Raw genomic sequence first — 24,097 nt, forward strand, 5'->3', positions numbered from 1 at the left:
TCCTTCAATTTCCCTCTTAAATTTTAATCTGTTTAATATGAAGAGCTGCCTTCATTCAACCCTCCACCCTCTCCCTCTTCCATTTTAGAAATTCAACATATTCATCATTATTTTCCTTCTTCCTCATTTTCTTCTTTTTTGTTTTCTTATTATCCTTGTACTTATTATCATTTCTATCATTATTATTTTAATGTTGTTATTATTATCATCATTATTATCTTTAATAAGTTTTTTTTCTTATCTGTCTGTAAATAATACGAGTTTAACTTATTAATTTTGTATACGTATGTCGGGGACCTATTGGAAATGAGCTCTCGAGCTTTCGTGGGTTATCCTGTTGATCTGTTAGTCTTTTATATTGTTGTATGTTGAGGCTTGGCGAATAAAATCAATCAATCAATCAATTCTTTCTGTCTCTGTCTCCGTCTCTCTCTGTCTTTCTCTCTCTCTTACTTCCCCATCTCTCCTATATCTTTCAACTCCACTGTTTGTTTCCTTCTACATTAAACACGAGAGTCAGTTAAAATTGCCATCTTACACAAGATCCATTCACCTAAAATACAACAACACGGCAACGCTCATTTTCAGAAGTCAAACAGAATTTATTATCAATATTTTAACATTTCATTTTTTAGTGTGATTTCATCAGTGCATTATTAACATCACCCTACCATTTACAACTACACAAAGTTCAACTGGACAACAACAAAGCGAGAAACAACTTTCGTGTCAATGGAAAAAAAAATATTGAAGCAGTGACCACAGATAGAGTAAAAGAAAATCTTAAAAACAAAAGTTAATGGCTAAATACTTCATATAAATTTAAAATATGCAGAAGAAAATAGTCTACTATTTCATTCTAGTGCGGACATTTGGTAGGTGTTCATAATAAGTAGAAATCTTAGTGCACAATATTGCAAAAATTGTTTTAAATTACGAAATAGAGAGAGGCTGCCACGATAGAAGCGCCCATTTCACAGCAATCTTACTAGACAACTATTAATTGAATAAATAGTCAAAACAAGCCTATATAAAAAATATGGGCATTATAACACCTTCCTCATATATTATAGTTGGTGCTGTTTTTAGCAGAACAAGACACGACAGTCAACTTAAAAGAGCACATTTCAAGGAAAAAGAAACAAAATAAAACAAAGAACATCTTAAATTTCAAATGTGATTGGTCCATGGACAAGTAAGTCTATACAAGAACGACAAGTTGTAAGGACATATGAACTTGTTCACATGATTGGCAATTGGAATCTCACTGCAAAAAGGTCGTACGTGACAAGAAAGCTGATTCTCCCCATTATGCTAGCTGTTCTTCTTCCCAAAGAGATGTATCATACTCCTTTAATATCGTTCATCATTACAAAAAGAATTCATTGCAGTTTGAAAATGTACATTAAAAATCTTTGCTAAATCTACGACCATTCAAGTTCATCACACCATCCTCCCTCTCTTTGGGAGGAATAACAGCCAACATAATATTGGGTCAGTTGTTGTTTATTTCTTTAAAATCATAATTTCTCTACGAAATAAAAAATGAGAGGAGTAGATAGAACACCTTTTTACTATCTCAATAATTTGTCTATGTTGCACTTTTTTTCAGGGTCTCATAAATATTCCCGCTCACTCTGTTAAAGGACTACACTATTTTCTGTCTATTACTTAGATTGCCGGAGGCATCTCCCTACATCCTATCTGCATGATTAGTCTACATTCCAGCCCTCTGATGAATAAAATGTCAATAATACATTTTTGGTATCTTCTCCATATGTACAATTAGACATAAAATTATTTCATTTCATTTTTTTTTCAAATTTTCATAATATTAAAAAATCCAGTCATCATAGATCACAACATTCATATTTTCCCAGATATGTGATCTCCACTTTTTTATAAATCCCCGTCATTTGTTCGAAAAGCGACACAAAGATGTTTCATGTCTCTGTTTACATTACAGCTTTTCTCACAATATTTGTACAAAATATAAGGATACCCGTGATTTGAAGCTCGTGTCTATGACATCTCAAATAATAAGATTCACAAAGACCTACCAATTTTGGAAACAAAAAAAAAAAGGAGAAAAACTATTAAGGAACCTCCCATAATATCTGATAGAACCTTCCTTCCCTCTCCCATAAAAAATAAATAGAGTTTTACCAAAATAAACAACTAAGAATCGTCTCCTTTTTAAGATGCCTGCTTTTCTAAAACCCTACATGATATCAAGCCGGCACCCTGTGAACAAACCGTGCTCATAGCAACAACCAAAAATGGACTCAATTGTATACCATACAATACGATATATATAATCCACAGTATATGATTGTGTGGATATGTTTCATGAATGACCATATACAAACATGGATGCTATATATACCCAACATTATTGAGAGGGGAAGGCTAGCTCGATAAGCAGAATATAAATATGTACGAAATCAGTTGTCTTGCTAGTGAGCTGCTACATATACAGGCTTCTTGTACAAATTGAGAAAAGCATGTTGATAAAGCAATCAGTGTACACAGTCACCGTAGATGTGGATCAGTGGTTGTCCATCGTATTAATAGTGGCGGAATTGAGGTAGCCACGGTTTTTCTTCTTCTTAATAATGAGGTACATATGATATGGTTGCGCTGCCAGCACTGCTACAAAAACACTTCACCAACTTTCAGTCCCATCCTATATTCCTTTCCACAATATTTCCAGTCCATCCCTACCAGTCTGTCAATCCTGCTTCTTCTTTGGATGTAGAAGACCATTCTTTATTCGACATCCCAGAGACATTTGGATCAAAAAGTTGATTGCTAAATCTCCATCTTTCTATCATAAGGCACGCATGCTACATGATTCACTCTAATGTTAGCCGCTGTGTAACCGCAGCAATGCTTCCTATCATAAATAAATATTCTGGAGATTTGTTATATCATCTCTTATTTTTGGTTTCTATATCCAATCTACAGATACTACACATCTGAGTAAAGATAATAAAAGAGTTATCTCTCACCATGCTTACTCTAAAACACTATTCTTTGACGCATGCACTCTAAACATTTCCAATAAGGATATTTCAAACTTGACCGTTTCATATTATTTTACGTCGACTTGCAAGATTTTCTTCCTCTCAAATCATTTCCGTTCTCTTACAAAACAAGCCCTGCTATCCATGACCTTTGAACTATGACCTTGGTGGCAGTTTCATGTCAAATTTTTCATAAAATAATTCAAGGTCCTGTGCTTCTGTTCCATGTGATGCAAACTAACATGCTGTGAATCGACATGTTAAGTTATCTATGCCATACACAACCTTCGTTGTCATGGCAACTACTGGCAGTCGGAACCATGTCATATGTGCCATATAATTCTTTTTCTCTTGTCTTAGACAAGAGTATAAACAATCTCCACAAGCTAATTAAGATATCTGAAACTGTGCATATATAGAGATATAGACAAAGCAGAGATTTGATATAAACTTTTTTTTCCAGGGAGGAGAACAGGGAGCAAAAGACAATGAAGAAGGGGGGTACGCCCCCAGTCCTATGTCACTTCAAAATCACAAATTTATCAGATTATCTACACTTAATTTCTTACACTGACTTAGACATGGTATACCTACTACTTAGTGCACAATCTACGATCACCACAACCACGTAATTACAAGTACTTCTAATCTACCTTACTACTTCTACCTCCGATACTAGGTGTCATAGCTACAATAACTTACCGATAAATGTACAAGAGAGAGTCAATACACAACCAAGAATAAAATGAATAGCAGAACCTTATTATATGCTTCACAAGTAATTGAGTTATATATATATTTATATATATAAAAAATGAGAGAATAATTTAAAAAGCCATGATACAACACATACGAGCTAACAAAAAAAAATGACCTAAACAAAAGATGTGAAAAGAACAAGACTGAGTGTAAAGAATAAAATCAAATGAAATCAAATCTTAGAATGTTTGTTGATAACAAAATAGGTCAATGAATGACCCTATTTCGGTTAACAATTACGTTGGCACTTCTTAGAATATTGTTTTTGTTGTTGTTGATAGTACAACTAGATTGGATCTTTCTTCCAAGGGGAATTAACGAACCTAGAGGTCAACTCAGAAGAACAGAGTGGAAAGATTTGGCTCCTAAACACGGAAACATAACAACTCCACTACTTAGTCGTAAAATCAGTCTACATTACAATATCATTCATTCCATTTCAAACTTATTATTTCTTATAATTTTTTTAAAACGTTCAGTTGATTTCACCTTTTTTCCAAACATCTTTCATAGAAAACAGAATCAATGCTGAAACCACTGTTAATGTATTTTTTTTTTTTTAAAATATTTTCAACCCTGAGTTGAGAGGAAGGAAGAAAACACACAAAACATACAACAAGAGATATAGCTCCATCGTTACAATGGACAAACAGAGAGGACAAGTCAAAATTCACACATTTACCCAAACACTCTCATACACATTCATCAAATACACGATCATCATTGAAACATCACAGTGGTTACACATCCCTTGGAGTCAGAGGATGGATGCAGAGCCAATTTGGATTCTTCGCCCCATGCCAGATATATTACAGCTATTTCTTCGCACCTCGCGAGTGCAAATTCAAAATTCTGATAAAATTTGTCTCCTGCTTCTTCCTTTCTATCGCATACAACCAGAGTACCGGCCAACCTGAGAATCATTATGTACAGTGATATTTTGAACCCACCCCGGAGCTTCTTTCATCGTTTCATTTGACGTTTCTTACAGCAGCCTAGGTAATAGAAATTTAGTACATGATTCAGGCAAAATCTGTCAAATTTTGGTTAATTTCATGAGTACATTTCAGACAGACACTGTCAAAAAAAGAGAAGAAAATGTATGTTCTTCCACGCTCACTCCAAGAGATTCTCAAATTTCATTATAATCCATGATTTCAATTTTGAAATTGAAAGCAGAAAGCATAAACTGACTCTTTTTCTAAGCATAAAATAGAATGCGGAGTGTATGGTATATACCAAACTCCTGTAATCAACTCATTGTGTATGGCATTTGATTTGCGTCTTCAATTCTTCGAAAAGACAGCCTTGTGAAAAATTTAACTCAGAGAAGTGTTACAAAGAAACAAAGAAAGAAAGAGAGAGAGAGAGAGAGAGATGACTACAACGACGTTTCAAAAATAGTTCTCAATTAAAAAACACATAATCACATAGCTAAGCAAAGGATAATCAATTCACACAAACAAATTTTGGCAATTCAATTCTTTCCTCTTTTTCCTTAAATATTGCTGAGAATTACAAAACTTGTACAGAATTCATAGATTGAGATTGTCAATTAGATGATACAAATATTGATGGAATTGTGCAATTAAGTGAATAAAAATATCTCCAATCTTCCGATTTCATGCACTTTACTACAAGTCACATGCTATAGGCAATGTGGCAAGTTTGTTTATCTTTCTGTTTTACTCTCTCTCTAGCTTCTCCAACAATGGCACATGTTGCTCGAAAAATATTCTGCCTACCCAATTCCTAACTATCCGCCCTTGGCCACCATCAACCTTCACAAGCTAAGAAACAACAATCCATATTCGTAACATCAAAAAGTAAGTAGAAATGTCCGATGAAAATTACCACCATAAGAAGCCAATGCTAGAAATCTGAATTCCTGAATGGATTGTGTTTCTGAGTTGTATGAAAAGGTCTTACATATATCAAAAGCCTCTTTTCTGTGACTTGTGCCCGAATAGCCAAAAGCACCTACGGAGAGAGGACAATCCTCGGAGGTATGTGTTCTTCACAGACACCCTACATGCATGCTGCAAGTTTCAGAGATCCGGATATCAAAAAAAAATTACTGTTTCAAAACGGACTTATCTGAAACCAGACGCATTTTCTGTTCAGAATAAATAATCACATTTAATATACACTGGTTACTCCTTTACCTCCGAAAAACATCTGCATCGGGCGATCGGCTACAATGCGATTTCACAAATATTCCATCTTTAAAATGTCTCGTAACTTATTCTCTTTCATAATTTCATTGCATTGAGTGCAGACTAAATTGGCTGCATAAGTTTTAAAAAAAAACAGATGTGTAAAGAAAGCAAGCAAAACATATTTAAATGCAAGTATTCATAACAAAACTGAACAAGATAATATATATATACACTAATATCACCCTAAATTGCCTTAGATTGCTCAGACCAATGTTATCATTGAGAAAAAAAAGAACGCATCAGCCAAAAAAAAAATGATTGTCGGCTGTGACATATCATAGCAAAGATATAAGAGCCATGCAAAGTGCAAAATTTAAAAAAAAAAGATAAGTATTTAAAGATTTTAAAAAAAAATGATTGAAATAAAAACCATCACATCTTACGATACAGTTCATGAACATATTCCTTTCAAAGTTTAAATTAACAGGATTAAAATTTGGAGAAAAACTTACACTGTAATATTGATAAATAATGCTGGTTTTATGCTAACCAGCTGATAGTATACATAAACCGTTCTTTCTCCACAGTGTGTATCAGCAAAACGTCCATAGAGATAGATGTGTGAATGAGTAGGACCGTTGTTGAAATGAAGCCAGTTGAAGATATCATCCAAGAACTAGACGAAAGGTTTAGTAGTTCCTCCCATGTGAGACTGTGTTATAATGACCAGATCCATACCCTGTCTGTGGAATCAACAACAAAACATCAAAATAAGAACATTCTTGAAATTTGCTTCCCTCTTTCCTTTTCTGTCAAGATTGGTCTATCGAATGGAAAGCATAAATCTTTGCTGAGGGTGTTTCACAAAGACTAAGATCGACTTGAAGTTGGACTATGGCAGGCCGTTCATGCCACCGTTTGCTCTCACCATTATGATCTTTATATAATAATGTTTCCTTCAATAATCATTATAAAAAAAAGTAGATTTGTTACCATGATGTGTACTTCCCTTGAGAAACCAATGCCAGTAAATGATGAGAGCAAACAGTGGCATGAACGGCATGTCATAGTTGAGTCTGACTTAAAATCGACCTTAGTCTTTGTGAAACGCCCCCCCCCCCCCCCCCCCCTGGTCGGTTAGTCATTATTCATCCTGTCTGTATACTCCTTGTATACATAAAAAGGATACAAGGAATCCTCATTTGAAGATCATATCGTCCGATCGGAGCTAGAAGGGCAGTAACTCATATATACTTTAACATAGAGTATATATCCCTTCTGGCTCCAAATGGACAATAACTTTTTGAATAATGATGAAAGGGTACAAATTTAGCATCAGTTTAGACATTATTACAAGCATACTGTAACACATATTTACCATCAATCTAATGTTAAATTCTGCTATCTAAGGATTGTTTGTCATTATTTATTTATATATTTAATTTATTCTTCTTCTTAGGAAGGGGGGGGGGGGGATATTTTCATTACCTATACTTCGGTTACATCAATGAGCCTGACACCATACCAACAATGGACTAAACAAACAATTACATCAGCCCTGTTGACTGTTGTTAATTTTTAACAATTTCTTTTTTTTTGTGAAGAATTTTTTAGCTTGCACCCAGTAGATAAAGATTGCGTGCTCGATCTTGTAGTTGAAAACAAGTCAGAAAAAATCTTGGGAGGAGCAGGATTTGAACCTGCTATCTACTGCTTGCCGGGCAGCGACTCTACCACTAGACCATCACTGGTCCATGGGACAGTCACTATGAACTGGAAACAATTACCTCAAACACATTTTATGAATAATATATCATAAATAATGTTTGGTTGATAATGAATATCAACCTTTTCAAACCTGACCAATAAAATTCAAGAATGTAACTGATGCAAGTTTAAAACCCTTGTGGGCACCCTGCCACTGAAAAGCCACTGAAATAGCTTGATGAATGTTAGTATTAGCATCTGCTATGCAATGAATCTACTTAATAAAAAAAATAGTACTTGCTACAAGGAATTGGAATGATGGATCCCCATGCCAATGAGTCAAATGTAATTAGCATTACCGTTACAAATTGCACAGATGTGTTCGAATAAATGAGAACATACATTTAGTCAAAAGCAAGAACAAGAAATGGTAACATGCTATGGTAGCAGTTCCTTTTGGAGGCATTATGTAATTGAATATTCGCCTCATGAAATCCATTTTATCAAATTGATAGAAACAAAAATGATTGCACCTTATTGAAGCTCGACAGTTATGGATCTCTAATCTGTTTTTGCTGGTATCTCTCCCCCCATAAAATAAGTTTCGCTGAAGAATTATCTATTCACCCGTTTTTTTAGGGGGGGGGGGGGGGGGGGGCTCAGCTTGCGCCCCCCCTCTTCTGAAGAGAAGCTTTGATCTGCCATAGATTCTAAAAAACTCTTTTACCTTTGATATGGAGTGCTCTATGGTATCTTGGTTTCTTAAATCTACAAGGAAAATTATATACTGCACAACTACAAGGATGTTTTGACCCCTCCTTGCATGGCATGTTGGGGCAGGGAACTATTAAAGTAGCTCATGCGTGGGTACGTAGAGGGCAGCACACTGAGCCAACGGGTATTACGCTCTCGCGCGTACTAGCGTCCCTTGATGCGTACGTCCGTACGGGAGCGTAATACCCGTTGGCTCAGTGTGCGCCAAGTTGCCTACTTCACGAACGATTATATAGCCACGCATGAACGTCTTTAAGCCGGAATGACATTAAGAGTTGTGGTGAGAAAAAGGTGTACATAAAACATAATGTGGGTGTTATTACATGAATGCATAGAAAGAAATTATCTGGTATTTTTTTAAAGAGGGAGAGGGGGATGATGAAGAAGAAGTGTTAGTGGTATACCTTGGAGCCGTTTGTGAGTTTTTCAGTTGTAGGGCCCTCTCAGTGAATGTAACCATTGTGGTGATAACTCTGCATCAAACTCTGCACCAGCAAATACACCGCGTAGGAAGAGCAGGGCGGGGCAGGGCGGGGCAAGGCAGGGGAGAGGGTGGTGGAGCCAGGAGGGCAGAAACCGATGTGAAGGGGTATGCAAAAAAGCAGAGGAGGAGGAGAGAGAGATGGTAGGGGAGGGAAGAGAGAAAGAAAAGGAGAGAGAGAGAGAGAGAGAGAGAGAGGGGGAGGGAGATGGAGGAAGAAGTTGCATAGCAAAGGACAATGGAAATAAGAAAGATAAAGTAATAAAGAGTGGAAGAATAAATAGCAAGCGATTGCAAAGGTATAAAGAGAAGCAGATGAGAGAGAGAGAGAGAGAGTGGGGAATGGATGAAGGAAAGAGAAACAGGTTTAATCATTGATGCCATTTTAAAGAGAATATTAATATAATGAATTTCCAAATACAAGCTCAGTCACTGAAATCAATCAGATCTAAATCATTAGTTGAATATCTTGTTTCTTACAGGTACAAAACACCACAATTTTGTAGTGCTTGAGCGATGTAACAACATTATCCAGTATCTAAACTATGCCCCCCCCCCCTATTCCATGAATACAACCCTAACTATTTCTTCATGAAGAATGATTTTGATAGGGGAAATTTGTAATGATAACTAACATGGGAGTAACATTTGCAAATTTCAAATTCAAGATATCTTCATGTGCTTACGATTAGAGTAATGCACAAGTTCTCAAAACATTCCTTGTAAAGAAATGAAAACAAACACACAGTGTAGGGGTGGAATGAGGATATATAAAAAGAGCCTTGTGTAATGGGTTCTTGTGCATCATTAAGTTTAACATCATCATACACAAAGGTGCCAATTTTGCAGGTTTGGTATGCCTTAGGTTGAAAAAACATTGTAGGAATTATTTAATATACATAAGCAGGCATAATAAATTTGATTGCAGCATTTCGTCATTTTTTGAATTCAGGATGGGGTTCACGAAAAATACATCAAAGTTTGAGCATTAAATTGGCAAATTCATTAAATTTCCTCAACGATATTGGCACTGTTTTGCTGCAATGTGTAATTAATTCCTTTTGCTTATAGGTTCTTATAAGAGTTATGACATATCTGTGTCATTATTTTGAGGACAAGCTGATTCGCTCAATTGTTGAGAAATTTCAAAAATGATTTTCCTTAATGATTGGAGAATATCCTAAATGCTACTCTTCACGACTGCTCATGCCCAAATTCACAAAATAACCACTAAATGACAAAACCCTCGGAAAAAAGACACTTCACACAAACGTGGGGGAAAAAACACTTGAAAGTCAACAACACTCAAATGGAATAATAAAGAAACACATAGATTGACCACAAAGCTTGTCTATCTACTACCAGTAGAGGGGGTGATTCAACTTGGGGAAGGGGTGTGATGGGGGAGTTTGTTTGGGGAAATTTTCTGAAGGCTTGTGCATGTATAATGAGGGGGGTAGGTAGGTGAAGGGGAAATGGCTAGTCCTACATATATACCAAAATGCATTTCTTCGTGTTAACAACAATTCTCATCCCACCTTAAAGCAAAATATAAACACCAATTTGAATTTCAAAAATCCATAAAATAAAAACAAAATGTGAACCAGGTGGTTAGTAAACAACTCAACTCTATAAGTTCTATATAGTCATTGGTGTGGCGTGAGGGGGGGGGGGGGGTGTACGACTTAGACAGTGAAGAGGATTGAAGTGCTATACATCTGAACTAACAATCTACGGGTGACGGAATTGGAACAAGGAATACGGAACGTGGGATTTATCATTTGAAATGGTCACAGCTAAGTGCAGACAGTGGAATGATTGGAGTGGGAAAAAAAGAAGATATTTTGGGATATGAATATTTGTAACAAGCTGAATACTACTTGATGCACATAGCTATTTACAAGCACCATTTCAAAATAAAGACTTGAAGTTCATTCAGAAGGACGTTACCTTCTTTTGCAGCAAATGAATACAGCCACGAGTAATACATCCAAATAAAAGAGATAAAATAAATGAATTTGAAAGTAAATGTATGTACAGAATCAAAGCTATAAAAGAAGGAATATATACATGTATACTGTACATGTAACGGGTAATATGGAGACGTATCTCACCCATTAATATTCAGATTCCGTAATGTCATGAACTTCACAAGCACATTGCACTTATTTTCAATTTGTTATCCCCCCAGGAAAAAAAACCTTTCCACTATTGACACTTTCGATATGTTCCAATGATTTAAAAAAAATCAGTTCTCTAAATCAAGCTGAAAAATGAAAACGGTGAATGGAAATATTTTCAATTCAAGGTATTCCTCGCATATACATGTTTTATAAAAAGTACCAATTTAAGTAAAAACAGAGGTTGTTGTCATAAAGAGAGTGCCGTGTGCATACCTCGAAGAACCTGGGGGCCATTTCTCAAAACCGTCATAAGTCCAACTCCCTAGACAATCTATACAATCATGTGTTATAGGATTAACACACGTTTCTAGAGGATGTCCGTGATGGTTTTTATTTGATGGTTTCAAGAAACTGGCCCGTGGTCACTAGGGAAGGACAAAGGGTTCTTTCTATATTCTAAAATGATCTAAAGGGTTGTCGTGTGTTGGATTTTTTTTGACTGATCCTGGATTTATATACAGGTAGGCCTGGTTTGGTTTGAAGACAAATAACGATAACAGAGATAAAGTACAGAACAAAAAACGTAGAAGAAGAAGACGAGAAAGGGCAGAAGAGCATGAAATACCCTGCTTATGATCGAAACTATACCCATAGTAGCAAGCAAAGATATATGGTATGAAGCAGTAAAGATAGTACCAAAACACTCCTGTGAGGAACTATTCCATATATTTCAGTTTCTTTACAATAGTTGGTCCGCACAAATTTCTTTACTAAAATGTTGGAAAACCTGAATTTGGAATGTTTGAAGCAAATTGATTTTATTTAGCATCTATAAGAGAATTTTGTTATCTTTTGAAGTCTTTTTTCTATTCTGTTTGGTAGATAGAAGTGGAATATGCAGGGTGAAAGATGCTGTTGTGTTCTAAGGCTACAAAATCTATAATTCAGAGGAAATTTTTACTCAAGAATCATTTTCTGGATCGGTTTTCTTTTGTCCATTGAAAGTGTGGACAGATATTCATTATGTTATTCTAAAGGGTAGATTAAAGTAGACAGACTAGAGATTAAAGAAAAATGCACAGTGGTGGTTAAGGTCACAGGGGTACAAAATAGATTCCCTTACTTTTTTAATTCTCAGAAACACAGACTAGAACTTTTTTTTTTTTTTTTTTTACTGGACTTACCTGTTGTTTCCTTTATATCTCACAGAGAAAAAAATTGAGGAAAATAGATTTCTCCAACAGAACAAATGGCCCTGATATTTCTTGTCCCCCTTCAGGGTTTACACCTATTATTGTAAAAGAACACTGATTACCAATTTGGTCTTTAGTCATCTACATCTAGTTTGCACCCCAACAATCCAGGCCATTGACCAACACTGTGTATAACCTTTCAAAGAAATTGGATCCCTCCAGTAAACTGGAAAGAAGAATCTCCCTCCCTCGGCAGGAAAAAAATATTTAAAAAATTGGGGGGGGGGGGGGGGGGCTACTTTTCATGCTTGCTTACATGAAAATAACACTCTTTAATTTGTTTTGCATTGAACTCTATGCAAATTTTTGGGGGTTCTTTTATGACTTTCGGGGGCTCTTTTGGGCATTTCGGGGGCTACTTCGCCCTGAGCCCCCATGTATTTTTTTCCCTGTCCCTCGCTTAACTAATGCTCGCCGATAAAGGAGGGTCTATTCAACTTACCGGTTGGGAACCTATGCCGAACGCATGGGTCGGTTGAGGGCTGGCAGCGGGAACGTAGTTACCCCCCATTCCCTGGTCTTGGGAGCCGCCGTAGATGTCCATAGGTCCCGGACTGTTGGTTGTGTTGTAACGGTTATTAACGGGTGAGGGTGACGGTGCATAGCTCTGTTGCTGGTAGCTATTCGGCATGACTGTGGTGGTCGACGATAACGACGATGGCGAGGACGATGGCGAGGACGGTGACGGCAAGGATGAAAACAGAGGTGGATGGAGAATATCACCAACAACAGAACAAAAAAGGAGGTAAAATATCAAATTAGAAATGTGCTACATCAGTGCATAAAGTAACGCCCACACCAAAATGCAATTGGCATGATGCAACATATCATCATATTCCAAACATATATTAAAGATATATATCGTTAATACTACAAAGCATTCTACAAGCTCTTGGGTAGAAACAACAAGCACAAATGGAATAAATGAGGTATTCTATAACTACTGTATATAATCTATTCTATTCTATATACACAAGGGAAGGTGAATATAATACATTGATATGTGATATACCTTTTTGACAATTCTAAAGCTAATTCTACCATGGATTTATACAAGGTTAAGGTTATTTTGTTTATGAAACTACAGGTAACTTCTATCTACGGAGCACACACAGCAAGCTTCGGACCCTCGATGTTGGGGAATGGGTGAAGGAGTTATATAATCATTCTACGTTCAATGGAACATGCCGCTATATGTGTATTTATGTATGCTATCTATTCTACATGACTTGACTTGGAGAGAGGAAGAAGAGAAAAGAATCTATGGGACTCTGTGGAAAGTGCTTTTCAAAGAAATATGTGCGAATCATAACTTTGGGACTTAGCTTCAGGAAAGGGGTGTATGAATGTGTTTGTGTGCTTTACATTATCGCCAGTGCTGATCAAGTAAATTGTTTTCCATTACAACTTCCACTACAAATATTTCATATGAACTCTTTTATTTTGTAAAACTTGATTTTCCCCTTCTTCACCAGACAAAATCATCTCTGTGAAAGAACAGTAACATACAGTGCTATTTCATGATAGCTAGTTGAACCCACTAGAAGTCAATCCTATATAAATATGCAGTAACCTTTAACATTTCAAGTGCTTTTAAATTTAATTAAATTACACAATTATCTAATTAACAAGCTCCACTAGTCAATATACACCAGGCTGATTAAATCCAATTTTCTTCTACCAGTTCAAGGTATTATGTGTTTCCTTTGGCCACCCAGTACAGTTTGTGATTATTTCTTTAGCCACCCTGTAGAGCTAACAATTATTTCTTAACCACCCTATACAGCTAACAATTATTTCTTTAGTCACCCTGTAGAGCTAACAATTATTTCTTTGGCCACCCTGTAGATTTAACAATTATTTTTTTGGCCACCCTGTAGAGCTAACAACCTTATCTTAGCCATCCTATACAGCTAACATTTTTTCTTCCTTCTATTAAAGATTTAAAAAAGTGCAGAAATCTCAATTTTGTTTAAATAGATCGACCTACCAGGAGGCTGGTGAAAGTCCCTCCCATATTCAGGCTGGTGTGACATGGAACTAGGCTCGTTGCGAGGAGGAGGCGGGGCTGAGCGACCCGCGGGGCCGGCAGACCCATAATCAGGGTACGAGTAGGTAATCGGCGTCTGGCCTCGACGGTCGGGCGTGGGAGGGACCCCAGCCGCCGGCATCATTATACCTGGGGCGTATGTCGGAATCCCTGATAGAGGGGGTAACACACAAGGGATAGGTGATCATATACCCTCGGTGTATTTCTTCTACAGCCCTGGTCGGCAAAAGTCCGTCGTAGCATAGGGGACACGGGCCTGGGTCCATAGTGACTATACAATCTCAGGGTGTAACATTACATTAAACTATTCCTAACTATTACATAAGTTTGTCTTCAGCACATGTGAATTATGTCCTAGCCCCACCCACTCTTAAAAGTATGTGCCTTGGATAATTGAGAAAAGGCTTGAGGTAGGGAGGGGAGGGGCAGGGGAAGTTAGTAAATGGTTACGTTTTGTTATGCAAAATCCAGCTCAGGTCTACTCCAAATCTCTCTCTAGAAAGGCAATCCTCTAAAAATCACACTCACAAAATTTGCGAACATAGTAATATACTAGCTATCTGATATAGAAACTATAAAGCATTACAGGAAGTATTATAAGAATGGAAACTTTTACAAAGTCTCTATTGCTAGGTTAACAGTACAACTGAAGAGCACAGCCTCATAATTTGGAAATATCTTTGTTTAAACAATTATTTTGGAGAAATTGGGAATTATATTCCTTTGGTCAATTCCATTGTCAACCACATACTTTCCACAAAAAAAAACTTCAGTATCAAGAGCTAGTAAATGCTTTTATGGGATTTTTTGTTATTGGTTATTTCCAAAGACTTGTACCTTTATGGAGAATGATTAGGAGCAGGCCTGAACGAGATAAAGTAATAGAAATAGGTAGAGAGAGAAGGGGGAGGGGGGAACTAAGATGAAGCATGCATATGGGGAGCTTGATTGCAAAGGTTTAGGTTAGCGTTATTTGGATGGAAAGATTAGTACATATCTTAATAAATAATGTGCACATACACACAGCATGACATAAGTATATTAAATTTCATATTACTGCAGAGAACAAAATGATCTCCCTTCTTATTCTAGCCCCCACCTTTCAACTTCATATATTGAGCTCAGTCTGAGCTCCCTATCTCCATCTCTCTACCCCATTCACTTGTGCTCTCGAACTCCACCCCCCTCTCTCTCTCTCTCCCTCTTTCTCTCCCCCTCTCTATTATCTCTATCTCTCTCTTTTCTTTCTCCATTCAAATAAATCCTTCCTGGAAAGCTAACTTCGCTCAAAAATTCATGAATTCGTCATATATTTTCATTGGTATCTAAAAAATTAATAAGCTGCATCATCTATCAGGCTTTGAAGCCAATGGAATCAGATATACTAATCAGATATATACTCCATGTAGTCACAAAGGATCTTTGGAACTTTGGAACATTGCAAAGACTGATTTTAAAGACTGATTTTAAGCCACTACACAACAACTGGCGCTTTTCAAGACTTTCCATCAAGGGACCAACTAACCAACACAGGTGTGAATAAGATGGGACTGTAGCAGAAAAACGGACCAGTCATGTGCACGTTGTATATATAATATGGAGAACACAACCGACCAACCAACAGACCGACTGAACAGCAAACCTCATGCAAGTGAGATTAAAAACACACCCAGAGTGGAAAATATGGAGTATATTGACATAGGAGCACCTGGGGAAAATCAAGCACAGCAAATACAAACTGCATACATCCATCACTACATGTACATATTGACTTGGATAAATACACATCTGCATAGTCCCATGTGTTAAAAACTTTGTTATATATGATGGCTAATGCTTATTTCCTTTTTAAAAAGTGAGGAGGAGAGCGGTTATTTGCTTTTGTAACATCTGTTTCTCAGTCGGTAAAGTAAAGTCTGATAAATGAATTTTAGAAATGGAATCTAAGCAGAATATAGTGCCTCAGCAGCAACCTCCACCAAAACCACCCTCAAAGTAATCCCAAAAATATATTGAGCTGTTTTTTTTTAATCAGGGAGCACCTCCTGTTACATATGAGCATGTTCTGAGTATATGCCTGTTTTTGCATTATTTCAAATAATAAAATGCATCTATATGGCCCACCAGTGTACCATTTTGCACATAGCCAGTTTAACTTTAAGGGGAGATAGGGATTCTGCCGCAAGCACAAAAGAGAAAATAATAATAAATAAAAATATGTAAAGAGCAGCCATCTACATGTATGCACCGACCACACCCTACAAGAGGAAACCATCCAGGAATTGGGATTAATAGGAATTAAGCGGATGACAATATTTGGAGTTGCTGGTGTCTTTTTTTTTGTTTGATTACCTGAGTGAGGATGCGACGGCATGCCCATAGAGGTGCCTCGAGGGGGTCGACCTCTGTTCCCTGAACCACGCCCCATCCCGCCGCCGCTTCCACACATGGCGAAGGGAGGCTGCTGGTAAGCTAGGGGGGAGGCACGGGAGCACTCCGTTAGATTTTCATGAAGTCCCACCCATTTGATTTTGTGTCACTCTTATTAAACCTTGCATACAGTCCCACATATCTGCTTTTGGGATGTAGACCCAGTCATACCCACATATTTGTGTCATAATCATCCAACTCTCAAATAGGAAATATTTGTTTACATAGTTTACATAGTTTCACCAATAAAATATGATTCTAGTTCATATCTCACATAAGAAGCACAATTTGAATGCTATCTTCATCATACCTTATCTTTGGAAAGGATTTTACAGCGGGATCAACTAGGTTAACAACTAGCCTCTAACTAAAAAGCATGGACAATTAACTTGATTTCTAGAAATGTTGTACACTACATTCCCTGCCCTCACCTTCTATTTTAATAAATCAATCCATATATAACCCTTGATTGAATCGTTTGAACTTTGAAGATTACTATATCTTGAATAAATACACATACGCAGTCCCATACATTATGAAGAATAACTATAGAGAATTTTGGGAGAAGAATTCAAGATGTTTACACCTGAACATATTCTATTTCCACAAAAATAAGGGAATCATGTAGACATTTGAAGAAAATGAATTCAGATAATATTCACAATAATCTTTTGAAATGTAAAAATGTGACATGATAATAACAGAAAAATTAGATAAAAATTCATGCTTTGGGGATACCATAACATCATTAAGATTCTGATGAAATAGTGTTATAAATCATATGAACATGCTTTAATTTTATAACTGGCTTTCAATAATACCATGAGTTAGTATAATTTTAATTAATATTAAGGTCTGCTTTTTAAACAAAATGTCGCTGAATCCTCAAAAGAATAAGAAAGTGGTTTTAAAATCAAAAGGAAGAATAAAATGTACATTTCTTAGCATACACAATTTTGTGAGTATAACCAGATCTATTTCATTCCAAGTTTGGTACGAAAAAAACTCAAGAAAAAACCCCTAAAAATATTGCATCGAAATCTCACTAAAAGAAGAAGAAAAAAGCACAACAAAAAATGCAATCCATATTATACCATCACAGCCACATGTCTTTTATATTTATATAAGGCAGTCCAAATCTCAGAGAGAATAGTTTTCAGGCAATTATTGCCATGGAAACCTCATCACAGCAACCAGTCCAATGAATAAACCTTGCCTGGATGTGCCAATTAAGTGTCTCATTTCAGTATTAAAAGCATAGAGGTACAGTCTCATGACCAAGGTGCACCACCACATAGGCCGCAAATGAAAAGGAAGGCGAAACACTGCTATCAACATCCTTCTCAAAGAGTTAACAAAAGCCAGGTCATTCAAAGCAAAATCGTCAATGCAACAAATTTTAAAAAGATTGTCTCCTTCTCTCATGCCGCAAGCTGCCGGTCTATTTGCTGATGGGGAGGAGGTGTAGAAGAGTCAAGGAAATAGCTGGAAGATGTCGCACTTAAGACTATGTCTTACCACAACTGGAAGTTGCAACAGTCTTGCCGCTTCTCCAAGACAAAAAATGTTTTAAAATATAAGATTATCCTCCAGACAATTGAGCAACTGGAATACAATTACAGCTGCCTTAAATGATTGACAGAGTTTACACATACATGTCTGCCAAAATTTATGGTAGAGGAATAAATCCCGCTGACAAAGTCATGAGCTAAGCTGTAAATTCATCTCAAGCCTTGATGGGTACAAAGGTAAAGGAGAGTTATGTAATATGGTGCAATGTCAGGCAAGTCATCTCTATGATATAAGTTCAGGAATCAATTCAACAAATTAAAACATCTTCATTGCTAGCTTTTAATTAATTGAATAATCAAGGATGACAAATGACAAAGACCAGAAAGAGACGATTCTAAACTATTTCTCTCTGAATCAATGCGTTACCATGGTTATCCAATAATAGCTGGGTGGTAATGAAGCCTATTTCTTACATGAAACAATAATCCATTTCCATAATACTTTGTCATTGTTGAAAGTTAGGTTGAAGTAGCTGCTACATTTCTTTACGAAACAGGATCGAATCCCTAAACAACATCTTTAAATCTATTCTCATATAGAATCCATTAAACTAAAATTTAATCTACAATTCACAACAATTTTATCAATGAACTGAAGCTCTTTCGGTGGGTATATGCCAAGGAAGACAAGTTTCATGAATGAAGGCAGTACGTCACTTCAGTCACAGGATGATGGGAAAGAGGTAGATTTTTGGAAAGTATTAAAGAAAGAAGAGGGCATGCCAGTCATGTCACAGTTAATAACATCGGTGGAGAGTCAGAAAGGCACTGAATCACACGTCTTTTATAGGGTAAATGCCTTTCTTGCACTAAGCAGACGATATGACAATCAGAGCATGAAGTTAATAGATGTTAGAAAGAGCACTCTTTATTTAGAGAGATGTATTCACAAGAAAGGGAGTCACGAACTGTATGGATTAGTCAATTATATCGGTGAATAAAGGGATGTGTGATATTAAGATATAAGGCTTTTAAAGATTTTTTCTTCTGACTTTGTTTTGAAAAAGGTTATCTCTGATCATAATTGTGGGTAGCATGAATATATGCACTATCAGAATGGATCCTAAATGATAATAATAGTTAAAGTTCAATATCATCTTGGAAAGGAAAGTCATTATTTTCCATCATGCAAAAAGAATTCTTCTTGAATGGATGGAAAAAGTCGGAGTAAAATATGTTGCCTTTTAAATCTATTTTGCTATGTTATTGGATCACTGTAAAAGAATTGGTCAATGTTTCGAATCACTACAACCACGACTGCATGCTATAGAAGGGCTGTTATCTAGAAACATACTCATAATGGCACTAAGCTGGGATGAGGGTTGGGGTCACTACAACTAAATCAATGCTTCAAACAACGTTTCATATCATATACCACACCCATTCTACATCTTAGAGGCATGTAAGCCAAAGCTAAAGGCCTTGTTCACACTTGATTTGGTAAACCTTTTTATAACGTTTTGTCCTTCTGCAAGTTTAAGTTTTGTTCAGGCATAAAATGAAAAACTGCCTGGAAAAAAACCCTGCTGCAGATGAATGAAACGATTTACGTTATGAAAACCAAGTGGGTGTTAGACAAAATACCAATGCAACAAAGATACTATTGTTTATGACATTTTATTTTGCCATTGTTCTTTTTTGGGTGTTTACCAGGCCATGTGTCAACAAGACTTTAATGAGATCTTCTTGAGTGTCCCAGTATGCAAGCAAGATCAAGGAAACTTTCCTCACGTCAAAAAAAAAACTTCACACAATCTTTGCAAAATCATGGTCGATCAAACGACTTTCCATGAAAAAAACAAGCGTATGAAACGTTGTTCTGCCTGGTAGATATAATGCACGGCCATACACTCCCTATTGGTTGAATAAGCTATGCAAAAACTGAGAAGAAAAACATACAACCTGACTACACTTACCTGAAAAGAAAGGGGGAAAGGGGGCGTATGTGTAACCCCGCCCAAGTGGCCCTATCGTGAAATTAGGAGCCGCGTATCCTGTGAATGATGATAAAACAAAAGAACACACAGTTTAATAGTTAGCATAAATAAATTTAAAGACAAGCTGGAAATAAGTTATCCGTGTAATGCGTAGGAGTTGGCCAAAATTCCTCAAATCATAAGTTAATAAATCTGACAGTGATTTCATCACTTTAGAAGTCATGTCAAAATTAGAGACCAAGATACACATCAAAACGATGCCAATTTTTAAAAAAAGGTGATACTTTTTGTAAAGACTCCACAAGTACTACAGACAATTTGCTGGATCGAAATAAGGATTAAAAGATATTAAAAGATATGATTAGAGGGCTTGTAAAATGTATTGCAAAAATTAATCAAATAATCAGAGAAGAGAAAAATTAAAAATCAAAATACACAGTGGCTGAGATGATGATAACAAGCTGAAAGAAATTTAAAAGATAAATTAATTCACAAATCTTCAATGTATCTTCAGCGACCGCTGCAAAGGATGAAACTGGTGAAACAAATATATATATACAATACCTGATCACATTGGCTAGACAAATCATAGTAGAGATCTTTTGAAAATACAAAGCTATTATATTTCATGCTTGAAAAGAACACACAAAAAAATCATATATATCAACTACTAGCTACTACTTTTACCACACAAGCCTTTATTTTATACTTTATCCTAACTATCTAAAGTTAGTTTTTTAATTCCATTGAAATGTGCCATATTCACAACATTTATGCAGTCATTTTTCTCAACTTTCAAAAGACCTTACCAACCACAAGAAAATCAAAACGCTAAATTGTAATTTAATTGCTCAAATCAAAAAACTTAAACTAGGAAAATCATAAAAGAAGCGGGAAGATGAATAAGAGCAACTAATTGAAAACGAGAAGATCAAAAAACGACAGGTGTCCAAATTAAAAAAAATAAGAAAAGAAAATGTGAACCAGTGATCATTTGCCTCCCTCCTGCCCGAAACGAGGGTGGACGAAGAAATACGATCAAAGGAAAATAAAACAAATAAAACAGGAATTTGAGTGAGTGTCGACGAGTTTGCGTCGCCGATGTTGGAAACTTGCCTTTGACATTGCCCACCGTGTCCATGATTAGCGGCACCGAGGAAGTAAGACCGGGTTGGACTGAGCACATCGAGGGCGAGTTGTTGTTGTTTGTTTGTTGATGTTGGGCCTGCAATAGTCTCAACTCCAGTAGACTTGTATCTGTGTTGCTGGGGTCTATATATATGTGATATAATATTGGTGCGTTGGGCATGATTTGGTTTGCACTCAATTTCTTTCTTAAAAAAAGCTCACGTAAAAGAGAGGTTAAGACTTTTGTTTGCTATATCAAACAGCAACCAATGTTTAAAGACTTTTGCTTGCTATCAAACAACAACTCTTTGATCAGAATGGTTCTTTCCTAGTCAGTGGAAAGAGAAGAATAGACAGAGATAGTTTATTATGCTTTAAGGTTTAGGAACAGTATTATAACTAACATTCTAATCTCTCAATTAATATTTTATCAAAATTTATGTCTTTAAGAAACAGGGATATAAGATTCTATGATCTTTTATAATTTAACTTCTAGATAATAAAATTATTTGTTCTACATTTATTTCCATTTAAGAGACTCATGTTTATTCTTTAATAAAATAAATCCATCCTTGTCAATGCTTCTGACGGATCTCTTCAAATATTCACTTGTTCAAAAACCTTTATACATTTTAATGAATCTCGTAACAATATCAAATGTGTACTTTACTGTTCAATATAACATTGTTATACATTTACAATTAAATATTTAAAATATACTAATAAAATTACTTGTTTCTCCTTTCAGATTGGTTTTAATTTGTATCATTTATGAACATACATTAACATAACCCTAAGTGACATAATCGCTTTGAAGGGAAACCATTATTCTACGACCTAATGTGAATTATAGGCTACTAATGTTTGTCAAAAATGGCCTTTCCATTTAAAAGACAAGTCATTCTATACAAAAATGAAAAGTGAAAGAGACTTTTCGTATGGAATTTGTTTTCTACAATCTGTAGTTGAAACATCATCTTTAATATCATCCACATATTAACAGTATCCTTTCTAGTGCCCTCCCGGCCCTCACATTCCTGTATCCAGTTCAATGGTGCGTAATAACACTTAGTAGGCATAATATATTACTCGCTATTAAATTATTAGGGGGTAATTAAATTAAAAGGCAAGATGGAATTAATTGGCGGGTGCTAAGTAAGAGTAGCGCATCTCTCCCGTTTTCACAGATAATGCATTTTTCATACCTGGTGCGGTAACAAAATTTGATTTTCTTTCTGACTTTGAAATTTCCTCGACTGTATTAAAAATGGCACATATCAAATGAAATCAATTAAGTGTCTACTGCTAGCTACGAGTCTGCCTACGTCTAATCTACATCTATACAAACCTATGATACACGTGTTAAAACCATGCTTGTACAATGTGTCTACATATATGCTACCTAAATGAGGATGAATTTCTAGTTACTACAGGTAACAGAATAGCTCCAATATGATAACCACTTAAGCCATACTGATATCATCATTGACGACGAGGGATCGACATCATATCTAGCAGAAGTATAGATTTCTCTTATCTATATCTTGACCTCGTAATACTATTCACCTATGATGACGATAAGACACTTAACGTCTGAACTGTTCGCAGGAATGGGGATATTGCGTTTCTTTTTGAGAATGTTGTCAGAACATTCCTTGGCAATCTTGAAATGAACAACATCTCACTCGTTATGGAAGCTTGTCTTTTCAAATGTTGTGCATTACACATACCAAAGTAATTAACCTGAATTGATGATGACTTATGTTGAAACATGCACGACACACATCACTTATTATTATGATGTGATAGTTGCTATTCTTTTTATATGCAGTTCCTAATAATCAGGTGAAATAGTGTTTATTCTTTCAGCATGCCAAGTCAAAATTTAAATTCTTGGAGCCTATTTGCAAATGTTAGCGAGCACAGGCCTTAATAAAATATTAATGAAAACCTTTGAGTGGAAAGAACTTTGCTCCAATTTAACAATCACCCAAATCTACAATCAGTAAATCAAATTTATGATTACACTTCACACGATGTGGAACTTTCAAATTTTAGCACAACTATTAATTCAGCGCCAATAATTAAAGATGGGAAATATTTCTTTCACATATTTTGGATAATTTAAATGAAAAATACTGCAGAGGTTATAACTATGGTCTACTATTGAGCTGTACAACAACAATTGTTCTGTATTCTCTACCTGATTATACAAATTCTACAACCACTGCTGCCCTGTATGTTCCTAATATACACACCTTATGATATATGGATAGAAAGATAAATATGGTAGGATAGACAGATGGATGAATTTGAGTGAAAGGAGGATAGATGAATAGAGAGATAATCGTCGCTGGTTTCCATACTGCTTAAAGACCACGCCTATACTTCCGAGAAACCAGTGACAAAATGGAAGACAAAGAGGGGGTAAACCAATGAATTGATGGCTAGCTAAGTGGAATAGATAGATAGATAGATGGATAGATAGATAGATAGATAGATAGATAGATAGACATATGGACAGAATAGGAAAAAATAGGATAAGTTGATAGACAAGTAGAATAGTAGGTAGATAAGAGATAGATAGATAAATAGATAAGTAGTTGTAAATAAATAGAAAAGGAAGAAGGAAAAAGTGGAGATAGTGATAGGAAGATAGATAGATATGATTGACAGATAGAAAGATAGAAGAACTGATC

The 24,097-nt window shown here is 35.9% G+C and overlaps 1 protein-coding gene across 7 annotated transcripts in view; it reads right to left on the reverse strand.

Annotated features, from left to right (window-relative positions):
- Positions 1-581: 581 nt before the first annotated feature.
- Positions 582-24,097, reverse strand: part of LOC115918360 (RNA-binding protein Musashi homolog Rbp6-like) — a 49,019-nt gene continuing 25,503 nt past the window's right edge. Inside the window, exons 4-11 of one of the 7 annotated variants that reach the window (XM_030975115.1) lie at positions 21,387-21,542; positions 20,250-20,327; positions 16,685-16,804; positions 14,273-14,482; positions 12,725-12,915; positions 10,857-10,859; positions 8,830-8,910; positions 582-6,687 (exon numbers count right to left, since the gene is read on the reverse strand). In XM_030975115.1, the coding sequence (XP_030830975.1) occupies positions 8,869-8,910; positions 10,857-10,859; positions 12,725-12,915; positions 14,273-14,482; positions 16,685-16,804; positions 20,250-20,327; positions 21,387-21,542 (800 nt within the window). In that variant the 3' untranslated portion in view covers positions 582-6,687; positions 8,830-8,868. The remainder of the gene's footprint in view (positions 6,688-8,829; positions 8,911-10,856; positions 10,860-12,724; positions 12,916-14,272; positions 14,483-16,684; positions 16,805-20,249; positions 20,328-21,386; positions 21,543-24,097) is intronic. The other 6 variants (XM_030975120.1, XM_030975102.1, XM_030975128.1 and 3 more) reach the window with 6 other exon arrangements.

The sequence above is a fragment of the Strongylocentrotus purpuratus genome, unplaced genomic scaffold (genome assembly GCF_000002235.5).
Source record: "Strongylocentrotus purpuratus isolate Spur 01 unplaced genomic scaffold, Spur_5.0 spur5_contig_867, whole genome shotgun sequence".
In the NCBI taxonomy this organism is placed as follows: Eukaryota; Metazoa; Echinodermata; class Echinoidea; order Camarodonta; family Strongylocentrotidae; genus Strongylocentrotus; species Strongylocentrotus purpuratus.